This window comes from Danio aesculapii, chromosome 1 (assembly GCF_903798145.1).
Source record: "Danio aesculapii chromosome 1, fDanAes4.1, whole genome shotgun sequence".
In the NCBI taxonomy this organism is placed as follows: domain Eukaryota; kingdom Metazoa; phylum Chordata; class Actinopteri; order Cypriniformes; family Danionidae; genus Danio; species Danio aesculapii.
Genome location: NC_079435.1, coordinates 53861218 through 53875170, shown reverse-complemented (window position 1 = coordinate 53875170; position 13953 = coordinate 53861218). Strand labels below are relative to the sequence as shown.

Here is a 13953-nt window from a genome sequence, read left to right as displayed (position 1 = left end):
TATACATTTTATACAGTACAGTGTGTGTGTGTGTGTGTGTGTGTGTGTGTGTGTGTGTGTGTGTGTGTGTGTGTGTGTGTGTGTGTGTGTGTGTGTGTGTGTGTGTGTGTGTGTGCGCGTGTGTGCGTGTGTGCGTGTGCGCGTGTGTGCATGCGTGTGTGTACCCAGACTTTTGAACTCTATGTTTTCAGTATTATTTATTTTGAGGTTTAAATACATATATTTGATCAGCACAATCAAAAGTTATATTATCAACTATGAATAATATTAATTAACATTTCTATTTTTTAAATTATTTAAATATATTAAATATTGTGTATTTTCATGACTTAGAAATTACAATATATAAGAAATTAGAGAATATAAAATATTTATATATATATATATATATATATATATATATATATATATATATATAATATGCAATTGTAATGTACTGTTTAATGTATATACTGCTCAATATTTTTGGATGAATTATGACATATTTTTTCTGAATTGTAGAATGAAAGTTTCAAGAATAATTTATTTCAGATATACGTAAATATGTATAGTGCATCTTGCTAAATAAAAGTAACATACATTTCTTTAAAAATATACAACAGTCCATGTTTAGCACTTCAAATTGCAGATGAGCATGTCTTTTCAGCATGAAACATTGAGGCTCATTGGCACTGACCACTATACTCTTGCATTATTACTGTTTGAATAGACTCTCTCCATTGGCAAGTTGGTCACAGTGTTTCATTTCAGCTGAGTAAAAGGCAAAATTGCATCCACTTCCTCTTTACACTTAAGTTTGAAAAGTGTATCTAGAATCTACAAAACAGTGTTCAAAACACTAAACTCACTACATATTTTGCAATAAGCATCTTTACATTCACATTTTGGTTTTTATGCTGTGATCTCTCCAAATAGTTCTTATTGCATTATTTTTAAAAATGTATTTTTCAACAGAACTAAAAGCTAAATAATAACAATATAAGCAAGAAATATCAATAGCTGCTCAATGTATCAACAAATTACTTATTTTTTTAATTAAAGTGCAACTGAACTCAAAACTAACCATATGATTTTGGTAGCTCGCATCGCTAGTTTTGTGATGAACAATTCATCTGTGCATGTCATTAAGAAAAAAAAATGCCCTTCTAATCTTTTAAATGAACAGTTCTTGTTTTATCTTCAGTTATATTGTCAGATTATGTCTGTCTGAGGTATTGGCATGGCTAACATACTTAACCAAACCCCTCCAACTGTCAGTTTTGACAGAAATGGTGAGGAGTCAATGTCTGACTGTGTCAGGTTGTAACTCTCCCGAAACCCAATTCCGGATCTTTCTTAATAAAATGCCCACTTTACTAGATCCAATCAGCTCACAGTAGAACAAACAAGCCACGCCCACTGTTTTCTTGTTTAACATTCAGTTCTCTAGGAGCTGCGTCACAATATTGTGAAAAAACGGTCGCAGCTTCCGATTCTTGTAGACTTTAATGTTGTGTTCCTCTTGTGATCAGAATCAGTTTGGGTATCATGATGGAAGTAGGTGTCCTGAGGAGGTAACAGGCTTTTATGAAGGGGCTGCTACTGGAAATGGACCCTCAGTTCTGGGAAGTGCACAACGAGCAGGTCTGGATCTGGTGGAGGAGCAACACTGTAATGGCAGCTTGAAGAAACAGGCCACGGTTCATTCAGTGGAGGACAGCAGTGGTCAACGGTACAGTGCAGACCCCACTGTCTTGCTGGGAGAGAAAACACAGAGAGAAGATACAGATGAGGATGGGTACATGTCCCCTATGAAGGACAAGATCTCCACAAGTATGTTCTCTTTTTATGCTTTATCGGATTTTATGAGAGTTGAAGTCAGAATTATTAGCCCCCTTTGAATTTTTTTTTTTTTTCATTTTTAAATATTTTTCAAATGATGTTTAACAGAGCAAGGAAATTTTCACAGTATGTCTGATAATATTTTTTCTTCTGGAGAAAGTCTTATTTGTTTTATTTTGGCTGGAATAAAAGCAGTTTTAAAATTTTTTAAAAACCATTTTAAGTTAAAAATTATTAGCCCCTTTAAGCTATTTTTTTCCGACAGTCTACAGAACAAACCATCGTTACACAATAACTTGCCTAATTACCCTATCCTACCTAGTTAACCTATTTAACCTAGTTAAGCCTTTAAATGTCACTTAAAGCTGTATTTAATCTTACTGTCAGAAGGATTAAAATAAATCAGTTATTAGAAATGAAATAAATCAGTTGAAATAAATCAGTTATTAGAAATGAGTTATTAAAACTATTATGATTAGAAGTGTGTTGAAAAAATCTACTCTCCATTTAACAGAATTTGAGAAAAAAAATAAACATGGGGGCTAATAATTCAGGGAGGCTAATAATTCTGACCTCAACTGTGTGTGTGTGTGTGTGTGTGCGTGCGTGTGTGCGTGCGTGTGTGCGTGTGTGCGTGCGTGCGTGTGTGTGTGTGTATATATTTTTTTTTGGTTTGTTTTTGTTTTTAATTAAAGAATATTTTATTTAGTATTATTTTGTTTTATTTATACATTTTTTACTTTTTTTTATTACATTTTTTTCTTGTTTTTTTATTATCATTATTATTTTGTTTTATTTTGTTTTATTTCATTTAGTTTATTTTATTTTACTATTTTTTCCCCCGTATTTCCTACCTTTTAATTATTAAATCTTCAGCTGACTAAAAGTTTGGGGAATTATGTGTGGTTTTAGTCAAGGTAAACATTTTATTTATACTTCTGTCAGGTTGCATAAGGATTAAAGTGATCATTACAAATATTTTGCTCAAAAATACTGATCATAATCGTGGTCATGTGATTCATTTCTCTCAAAAACTAAAACTTAAATTATTAATACTGTTTCAGATAATTCCTAATTAAGTGCTTTGTATTGCTTATTGTTGCCAGAATGTGTGCTTTTAATAGAAAAGCTAGGTGATTTAAACTTTTGGCATCTGGCAACGGCAAACATGAAAGCTTGTGAAGGCTTGTTAAAAATATAAAATAATATTTTAAATGTTCTCTTTTTAAAATGACAAAAATTACTGAATCGCTGAGATTTTCAAATTAGAGATGTATTTTGTGAACTAAACGTACTGAAAGAGTGAAAAAAATTATCAGCAATGTTAAAATGTTCAAAGGAGAGTAAGAGCAGATGTCAAGAAGCAGTATTTTTAGTCAATAACAATTACAATTTTGATGTGTTCAACAAATAATGCCATAGTAATTCTTTGGAATGTATCGCGTAAGCTTTATGGGCCATATTTACTATAGTTTTAGAATGTGTTTTTGTTGTTGTTTTGTTGTAAAATGTTAAATGGGGACGAAATTGGGTATTTAGGTTAGTGAATGATTCATTATGTTTCTTTCTACACATAAGGTAACAAATAATACAAGTTTGAAATTTTCAAGTATCAATTCCAATATTCACTTTCAGTCTAATTGAAACTATGATGACTAAAATCTCATCTCACAATATAAATCATCTTATATCCTGATGATATATATAACGGTATAGCACCGTTTCTGTAGATTCAATCTGAAAAGGACTTTTTTTGTTGTTGTTTTTTTACCGTTTAAAGTGTATACTTAGAAATGTATCCATTTACATGTGGTCAAAATTTTTACAGATTTTTTTTGGTTGAAAAAATATAATATGATAAAAAATTAAAAATATAACAAAATATAATAAAACATAACGCTATTTTTAAAGGCTAATGATTAGAAGTCTAACAAAAATAAACAAAAATTAAATAAAAAATAAAAAAAATAAATAAAAAATAAAAATATCACTAAATAAAATGCTAAATGTATACATTATATTTCAAGATTGCAACTTTCTCATGATGCTGTCTGCATTCCTGTGATGGCATGTAATATTATCCTCATGCAAAGTATGAAATAATATTACAATAAACAAAAAAAATGTATTTTGCTACACCACAAAATAAAAGATAGAGCATAATATGAAACCACACACTTTTTTTGTACTCTTATTGCACAGCCCTATGATGTTTTATCTATGTCATCTTTCTAGATCCTTTGAATGACTAAAATCTCATCTCACAAGTCATCTCATATCCTGATAATAATATATATGACGATATATCACCATTACTGTAGATTCAATCAGAAAATAACAATTTCTTTATTACATTTTAAGTGTATACTTCGAAATGTACTCATTTCTTATTTAATTTAGAACTTCAGGACAAATGTTTTGTTAAAAATGTTAACATATAAAACAAACATTAATATAACATAAAGCGCATTAAACAAATGATTACAAAAAAAAAAAAAAAAAACATTACTAATGCTTTGCTTTTAGACTTTACACACCTGAAACTTGCCTATAGCACTTATTCACTGTTGCTCTTATAGTAGTGTAAATTGCTTCCCTGTCCTCATTTGTAAGTCGCTTTGGATAAAAGCATCTGCTAAATGACTAAATGTAAATGTAAGTCTAACTTGAAAATAAAATAGAATAAAAGATCGCAAAATAAAATATCAAGATTGTACATTTTCCCACGATGCTGTCTGCATTCCTGTGATACCATGTAAAGATTAGCTCATATAGACTATTTTGAGGGATGTAAACCATAACAATGGTCCCAACGTATTTCCTGTTTTACATTCTTAATTTCTATAACTTCTGATAATCCAAAAAGAGGCACATGTTAATAAATAATGTTATGATAACTGTTTTAAAATGAAGTTATGATTGAATTGCCTCTTGTTACAGTTATGAAATAGTTTGATAACAAGCAGGAAATGTTTATGGGCCAATGACATGACCACATTGAAATCGTCTATAAATTTTGAAAGTATTATTGTAAACAGTGTATTTTGTGACAGCACGAAATAATAGATAGAGCGTAATTTGAATTTTATCTATTTCTATTTTGTCCATACAACACACAATATATCATCATATTGCACAGCCCTATTATGTTTTATCTATGTCGTCTTTCCAGATCATTTGAATCCCGTTGAGGAGAATCCTTTCGTAACGAGACGCAAAAGCAAAGACGTTCACGCACTGGACAACCCGGGTTACCACAACACCCCTGACGGAAAGCCTAAATGTGAAGACGAGTACATCAACGAGCCCCTTTACCTCAACACGTTCAACAACGCCAGTGACATCCACCAGGAGATGTTACGGAAGAACGGAGTCTCCATCCCAGCACAGGTGACCACGGCTGGCCATATCTCACAGACGGGTAAACCCCATCACCACAGCCACGGGCCGCATGTTCACTTCGCCATACCTCCAGTTCAGCCGGTGCACCCCGGACCCATGAGCCAAAACGATCACCATGCACATTCAGTTCAGTCAGGTCACGATCACGCCGTCAAATCCGGCCCATCAGCAGGTCAGATCTGTCTAGTGAGCCATCAAGTCCAACAGGGACACCTGAGCAAATCCAACCGTTCACCACAACAGTTTCAATTGGCGGCAGGTAAACTACCAGGTCACCCGGTGCAGCCAGGCAGCCAGATTGGGACCGTTTTAGTGGACAAGATGTACAAAAACAGCTTTGACAATCCAGAGTATTGGCAGCACAGCCTTCCTCCACCTCAAATCTCCCAGGACCCTTCTTCGGCGGTCTGCAATAACAAGTTCCTTTACAAGCAGAACGGCCGCGTTCAGCCTCCAGTGGCAGAAAACCCAGAATATCTGTCTGGTATGAAGCCGGGAATGGTCCTGCCTCCTCCTCCATACCGGCAGAGGAACACTGTGGTCTAACATCCAGGTCTCCATGCTCTGTAGAGCCTGGTTCTTCTACCAGCACCTTAAATGTCTTTCCTTTTATCCTCAAAAAACGTTGAATGCGAATAACGTAAGCCACTGAACAGACGTTATAAGACAAAACAAAAAAATCATTGAAGGAAAAGGTCAACTCAACTTAATTCAACTCAACACAACTCCATTCATCCCCATCCACCTCGCCATGCAAGAACTTTTGTTTCCCTTCTACAGGTATTTTAATGAGCCTCAAACCAGGATGTCAATGAAGATCTGAAGCTACACTGATCGAACATTCAGGCCCAATCTCAATTCTACCCCTTAGCCCTTCCCCTTACCCCAACCCCTTGTTTTGCGCGTTCCTTTGAAGGGGTAGAGGTGTCCCAATTCTCTTTAGCTTGAAGGCGTAGGGCTAAAGGCAAGGGGTACATTCCCCTTCGAACAAAGATTTTTCAGCACCACACTCGTATCCAAGGGTAAAGTCTAGATCGGATACGCGGCCAGCCGGAAGTGTGATATACACATTAATATAGCATAATTTTTTTACGACACTGTATTACAATAATTAATATTTTTACAGTACTGTGATGGTTTGGTTTAGGGTTGGGGATGGGATAGGCGTTAAAAAATACAATTTATTGGGTAATTTATTTGATAGCATAAATAATACTCTGTACAACTCGGTACAACTACTGTACGATCTTATTGCCACATTAGATCATTATGATAATATAATATATGCCTTCAGTGATTTCCTGAAGATAAATACCAAACAATAACACAACTGGAATAACTACAGCAGTCGCGATCGTCTGATCTCATATGAAGCAAGAGATCACGATGACATATGATGACGTGTGCAGGTGCTGTATTGGTTTCCCATTTCTTAGGGCTAAGTTTTGAAGCCCTTCCCATAACACTCGGTTAGGGTAGAGCTACAAAAATAGAATTGGGATTGGTCCACCAGTTAGCAAATGTTTTCAGAGAATCTCTCATCCACACTGAAACAATGGACCATACTGAAAGACCAGACATAGGTTTTCATTAGGGCTGCACGATACTGTAACAGTATACAATATGTGATGTTGTTGAGTATTAAGATAAAAATATTTCTTACGATAAAAGGTTCCCCTAGAAAAACATGCTATTTTTATTAGCTGTTTTTAAATTAACAGATTTTTTCAGATCTAATTCAGACTAAAGAACATAGCTGCCAACATTTGTCTCTGAAATGCCGGGAGATTGGGAGAGGTGGAAATGGGGTGTTTGAGTAACACAGTTGAGAACCTTGGGGCGTGGTAGTGTTTGTGGTGTTAGTAACTGTACTATGGACCGGGTTTCGGGTGGCCGTGGCGATCAGATACTACATCAAATTTGGCGACCGGGGATGTTACAGACTGTACCAAAAAGGTGAGGACCAGGTCGTGTGGGGGGGGGGAATAGATAGATAGATAGATAGATAGATAGATAGATAGACAGACAGACAGACAGACAGACAGACAGACAGACAGACAGACAGACAGACAGACAGACAGACAGATATCTAGATAGATAGATAGATAGATAGATAGATAGATAGATAGATAGATAGATAGATAGATAGATAGATAGATAGATAGATAGATAGATAGATAGATAGATAGATAGATAGATAGATAGATAGATAGATAGATTATGGGAGTTTTGTGGGAGAAATAACAAAATGGGAGAGTGGTGGGAGACATGTCTTAAATACGGGAGACTCCCATATTCAAGGCGCAAACATTTAATCTTTAAAACACTATGGATGAGTGAAAACATCGGCAGATATTCTGACTCTGATTGGCTGTTGTCATTTTCCTCTCTCGTCTCGACTCCTGCCATTAGTGTTTATTTTCAGTTCTGGGTTTAGCTTTGGGCCGCTCCAGCCAGTAATAGAGTGACATTTTATAATTTGCGTGTTTTTAGGCTTGAGAGAGATTAAAGTGTTCAGGCACAGCACATTTTACCAATTGGAAGTTTAATAAAGAATAATTGTATTGAAATATTTATACAATAAAGACTTGACAGTGTCATTTTGACATTTAAAAAAACCACAACACACGCACTGCCTAATTCACTTTAATCTTGGCTTTATTGTATTTATCTATGTTTGTAATTTGTTTAATACATCCTATGCATAATTCACTACCCTATAGAATCATCCTAATCAATCTAAAGTAATGCATTTGATAACACTTTAAAGACCAGTTCTCACTATTAACTAGTTGCTTATTAGCATGCATGTTATTGATATATTGGCTGCTTATTAGTACTTATAAACTACAGTTGAAGTCAGAATTATTAGCCCCCCTGCATTATTAGCCCCCCTGTTTAGTTTTTTCCCCAATTTCTGTTTAACAGAGAGAATATTTTTTCAATTTATTTCTAAACATAATAGTTTTAATATCTCATTTCTAATAACTGATTTATTTTATCTTTGCCATGATGACAGTAAATAATATTTTACTAGATCTTTTTCAAGACACTTTTCTACAGCTTAAAGCGACATTTAAAGGTTTAATTAGGTTAATTAGGTTAACTAGGCAGGTTAGGGTAATTAGGCAAGTTATTGTATAACGATGGTTTGCTCTGTAGACCAGTGGTGCTCAACCCTGTTCCTGGAGATCGACCTTCCCGCAAAGTTCAGCTCCAACCCTAATCAAACACACCTGAACCAGTTAATTAGGACCTGAACAGCACTTGATAATTACAGGCAGGTGTGTTTGATACGGGTTGCAACTGAAATCTGCAGAAAGGTCGATCTCCAGAAACAGGGTTGGTCACGCCTGCTGTAGACTATCAGGGAAAAATTAGCTTAAAGGGGCTAATAATTTTGACCTTAAAATGGCTGTTAAAAAATGATAAACTGCTTTTATTCTAGCCGAAATAAAACAAATAAGATTTTCTCCAGAAGAAAAAACATTATCAGACATACTGTGAAAATGTCCTTGCTCTGTTAAACATAATTTGGGAAATATTTAAAAAAAGAAAAAAATCAAAGGGGGGCTATTAATTCTGACTTCAACTGTATATTGCAGAAAAATGAAATATCGCTATGTCACATTTTTCCAATATCGTGCAGCCCTACTTCACAGTCCACAATACAGCAAGAAAACTGTGTTTTTAGAATGATCAACTTGTCTCAGTGTGGATGAACAGCTAAACAGAGAGAGAAAGCAAAAAAGCATTTTCAAAGATGCACAGATTTGTGTAGATTCAGATTGAATAAAATTATTAATTTGGTGGATTTAGATATTGACTCAGCCAGTCTGAAAGTCCTTTTTTGGAGTCAGAAACAGGACCATGGATGTGAAATTAATAATTTCTGTTTTAAATTTTAAGCGGACAGACAAGTGAATTTAAAAGATCATTGAAGTGAATATGCACTTGTGTTTTATATTTGTCGTGACTGGGACACTTGCACTTTTGCAGCACACCCTTCATGCCGCTAAAGCTGCTGCCCTACTGTACACGGACGACTACTGTTAGACCTGAGAGGATTGGGAAATTATGGACAGTCGAGTTCCTCAGCACAATGAGTTGAATGGGAGGCTGATAAAAGCACTGGGAGACATTTGTTCATACTGAGAACACAATGGAATAATCAGCAGTGAAAGTCAGGGGTGGTGATTCCCGTTTAGCTCACCTGTTGAGAGATATGAAGAGCTCATTTTCAGGACGAGCAGCACTGAATGGTTTACAGGGTGTTTACATAATTTACTTTATCAGTACCTGAAGTGAATACGCTTTGACAAAGGGTGTCTAGGAACTTTAATTCTTATTCGCAGGAATTTTAAACTGCGACTTTTTTGTGTGTTTTTATTGGTTAAAAGACCTTGAGTTGATCAATAGCGTTAAAGTCAACATGAAATTTACCATATTTGCTTTCTTGATGCTCCATAATCATTTAACACACTTGTTCAACATCAGAAATTCTTTTACAAATAATTAAGTAAACAATAAAACTAATTATACATAAAAAAAAGGTATTTGAAATAAATTTTTTGAATTTTATATTATTAAAGGCTTTCTACTTCAAAATTTCACATTTAATTAAAAAATGAGCGCTAATTGGAATGCTCTACTTTGTATTATAAGTAGCTAAGCTAATGGGAAGAAACTGAAAAATGTACAGTGTAGGTAAGGAAATAGCTGAGATATTTGTAGCTAGCTACTCCCCAACACTGGTAGAGAAAAAGTCAAATCAAGTAAATTTTACAAATAAACCATTTATAATAGTAAAAGTGCACTATGTTTGATTACAATTTATATAACCACATTTTAACTACAACAACATTGTTTTGTTGATGTAGTTTTCTTTGTAGTAAAACCATTTGCCCCCAAAAACTTAGCATTGTTTGGATGTGATTAAAATCACAAAGTATGCACTATAAATGAAATACAGATTTGACTCTCCAAAAAAAACTAGGGTGAAGAGTAAACTTTTTTTTAAACACAAAGGGAAAATTTTGTAATTGCATTTGTCCATTTTCACAATCAATCTGATGATGCGAGAAAATAAAGTCTGAATATTACTCTTCAGTGGATCGGCCTTCAACAATGACATTTACATTACACTGATCTGAGCTACACTCAAAAAACAACGTTTGCTGTTTGTTCAATCTACTTTTTTAAAATGAGCTGAAACAACACAAATCTTGAGTTTTTTTGCAGACAACTTAATTGTTTTTTGTTCAGTCAACTTGTATCAATCAATTTAATATGTATTCAATCAATTTGTAAAAACAAATAAGTTAACTTAAGTCCTTCATGTTGCCCCAACACAAATTGATTGTGTGGAACCCAGCATTTCTTACAGCATAGCTACTCCCCAAGAAAGGTCATGAAAAAGTAAAATCACATACATTTACATTCAAACTTTGGAACTTTGAGTTTGAAGACCATTATAGAAATGAACCATGGATATATTATAGTAAACATGCAGTCTGTTTGATTACAATTTGTATAACCACATTTGAACTACAATAACACTGTCTTTTGTTGTTGTTGTTTTTTGGGTTTTTTTTTTTTTTAAGTAAAATCAATTTTCCCCCAAAGGAATCATGTGATGAAAACAGCTTAGCATGTTTGTTTGGGATTAAAATGTTTTAAAAGTATGTACTATATATGAAATACAGATTTTAAACTCTGAAAATACCAGTGTGCAGAGTAAACTTTTCAAAAACACAAAGGGAAAGTTTTGTAATTGCAATTGACAATTTTTTTAATCTCTTGATTAGGGCCAGACGGAATCTGCGGACATTTTTTTGCTATTTCCACGCAGAATTGTGTTAAAAATCTGCAGATTTATGCGGAATGATTGTGGGAGTATCATAAATAAAACCTTAATATATTAAACTTTCAATTAGATCCACTTTATTTGGGAAACAAAGCAAGTCTCTCATATAATATCTCAACTAAAAGACAGAAAATATGATTTTACAAACTGTATTGTAAATAAATCATATGAACATTTTCATATTAGTAAATAATATTACTGTAATTAATAAAAAAAACTGAGTAAATATAAATTTGCACACATTTACACAAGTAAATAAACAGAATCAATGATGGGCTAAAAATCAGCAGAATTCTGCGTGCGCAGGTTCTGTGTGGGCCTACTCTCGATTGATGAAATCAAGTCTGAATATCATTCTTCAGTGGATCAGCCTTCAGTAATGACATTCGCATTACACTGATCTCACCTGAGCTAAACTACATTCAAAAATGACGTTTGCTCTTTTCTCAAACTACTTACTTAAAATAAGCTGAAACAACACTATTCTTGAGTTTTTTGGGGGACAACTAAATTGTTTTATGTTCAATCAACTTAAATTTGTGCAAACTAATAAGTTAAATTAATTCCTTCATGTTGCTTCAACACAAATCGATTGTGTGGAACCCAATATTTTTCACAGTAACTCAACTTCATCAGTGACGTTTATAATAAACTAAACTGAAGCATGTTAAATTTAACAATCAGATTTTTATTATGGCTTTTGCTCATTTTTCGTCATACACATCTTCATCTAGTTAACCTGCTTTGATACAATCGACAGTTATAAAAAGCACTATAGAAATAAAGATGAATTGAACAGCATTACCATCACATTTTGGAAGCAAATTGTGTTTTGAAACTGTTTCATGTTGACTTTCACCAAAAAGTTTCAGTCATATATTTTTGAGATAGCTCATGTGTCTGGACTGTGTTCTGATTCCAGCTAAAGATAGCCAATCAGCTCTGTTTTAATCGGCTATAGTCACATACAGTACGTTTGTGCAATTCAACCTCTCAGTCCTGAGCCTTTGTCAAATCTGTAATTGGACAATGGAATTTGGGCACAACATGATCATTCTTTTGTTGTCTGTTACAATAACTATTTATTCACAATGGCTGCTATGCATATATTATTTAGGGCATTTCATAACTCATAATTTTCTGAAGGTTTTCTTGATTAAGCAGGTCGGAGGCTGTTAAAAAAAAAAAAGACATTAATGTACTGCTCCTCAGTTCTAGCATATCTCAGAAATCTCCATGACTGTCAGTGGTCTGAAGTTGTGTTTTATTTCTGTTGTTGTCTGTCTGTTATCTCACACCCAATAACAAGTGTAGCACAAATACAGTACGTGTTGCCCCTGTAGTTTCCAATCTGCTAGTTTCACGTTTCTGTGTAGAGTTTAATAATGAATTGTGAGAAGGCTAGTTTCTAGTTGAGAATAACTCCATTTGGTGATGTCCTGCCTGACTTGTGGCATATAAACAAGTTAAAGGGATATTATGTTGCAGCATTTCAATAGTAAACTGCCAGATATCATAAAGCCTGGTCCTGAGGCACCATTATCATGAACTGATTTATTGATGCCATTTACTGGATGGCCAGATATGGGGTATTTTAGTTGTGCATTGCTAATCTTGTTGTTATGTTTTGGGATTCACATATGAGAAAGTGTTCTGTTAGAGCATTATAAAGTGTAAACCCTTCTTCAGATGTTACCAGGAGAATATTTAGTGTGGTGATTATCTGTAAATTGCATTGTATATTTTTAGAAGTAATATTGCAGTTTATTTGAATTTATTTATTTTATTTTTATTTATGCTTTCAGTGGATACATTTATTTGATCGGAAATACAGTAAAATAGCAATATTGTGAAATAAAATTGGTTATAAAATGTTTTTGCTTTAAGTAAATAACATCAATAATAATCAGTAATAATATTTTTAATCTAATTTATTCCAGAAACTCTCATTTGCTGAAACATTTCAGTATAACTTTACTTGAAGGGGTGTTCATAAGACTGTCATGAAACCTTAATAAGCTTTAATAATGTGAATGAGATTTTATGCATGCATATGATAACTGTTATTAAGTGTCATTTGCAAATGCATTTCAAATGCAAACATGACATTGTTATGGAAACTTGACATAAATACATCTTTGTCATGACAACTTGACATTACCAAGACAACATAACTTGTCATAAATCTGTCATAAACATGATTGTTGTGAAGCCATTTTAAATGTATCATGAATATTTTTCTGATCACATTTTCAGTGGAACAAACTGTATTTGTCATTAAAATGTCTTATTAAAAGTGTCATTACTCTGTCAAATCATTTTTAACAGTGTCATTAATATTTGATGATATTTTAATTACAAATTCAGCTTGTACCACTGAATTTGAGGACAAAAAAATATTTATATGCTGTTATAAAATTCATTAATTTAAAATGGCTTCATGACAATCATGTTTATCACAGATTTATGACTTGGTAATGTCTAAGACAAAAACAGGTTGTGACATATTCGTTTATATCAAGTTTCCATAACAAACAATGTCATCTTTCCATTTAAAATGTCATAACTAAGCAATTGACACTTAAAAACAGTTATCAATTATATATATATATATATATATATATATATATATATATATATATATATATATATATAATTATTATATATATATATACATACATATATAAACATATATATACATACATATATAAACATATATATATATATATATATATATATATATACATATATATATATACGTATATATATATATATATATATATATATATATATATATATATATATATATATATATATATATATATATGTTGGTTTTTTATTATGGTTATAGTATTTGGTGTGAA

At 33.0% G+C, this 13953-nt stretch overlaps 1 protein-coding gene across 1 annotated transcript in view; it reads left to right on the top strand.

Annotated features, from left to right (window-relative positions):
- The window catches only part of si:ch73-383l1.1 (receptor tyrosine-protein kinase erbB-4), a 319324-nt gene extending 312097 nt beyond the window's left edge, over positions 1 to 7227 (top strand). Inside the window, exons 26-27 of the mRNA XM_056462987.1 lie at positions 1512 to 1812; positions 4994 to 7227. Coding sequence (XP_056318962.1) covers positions 1512 to 1812; positions 4994 to 5769 — 1077 coding nt within the window. The 3' untranslated portion in view covers positions 5770 to 7227. The remainder of the gene's footprint in view (positions 1 to 1511; positions 1813 to 4993) is intronic.
- Positions 7228 to 13953: the final 6726 nt, after the last annotated feature.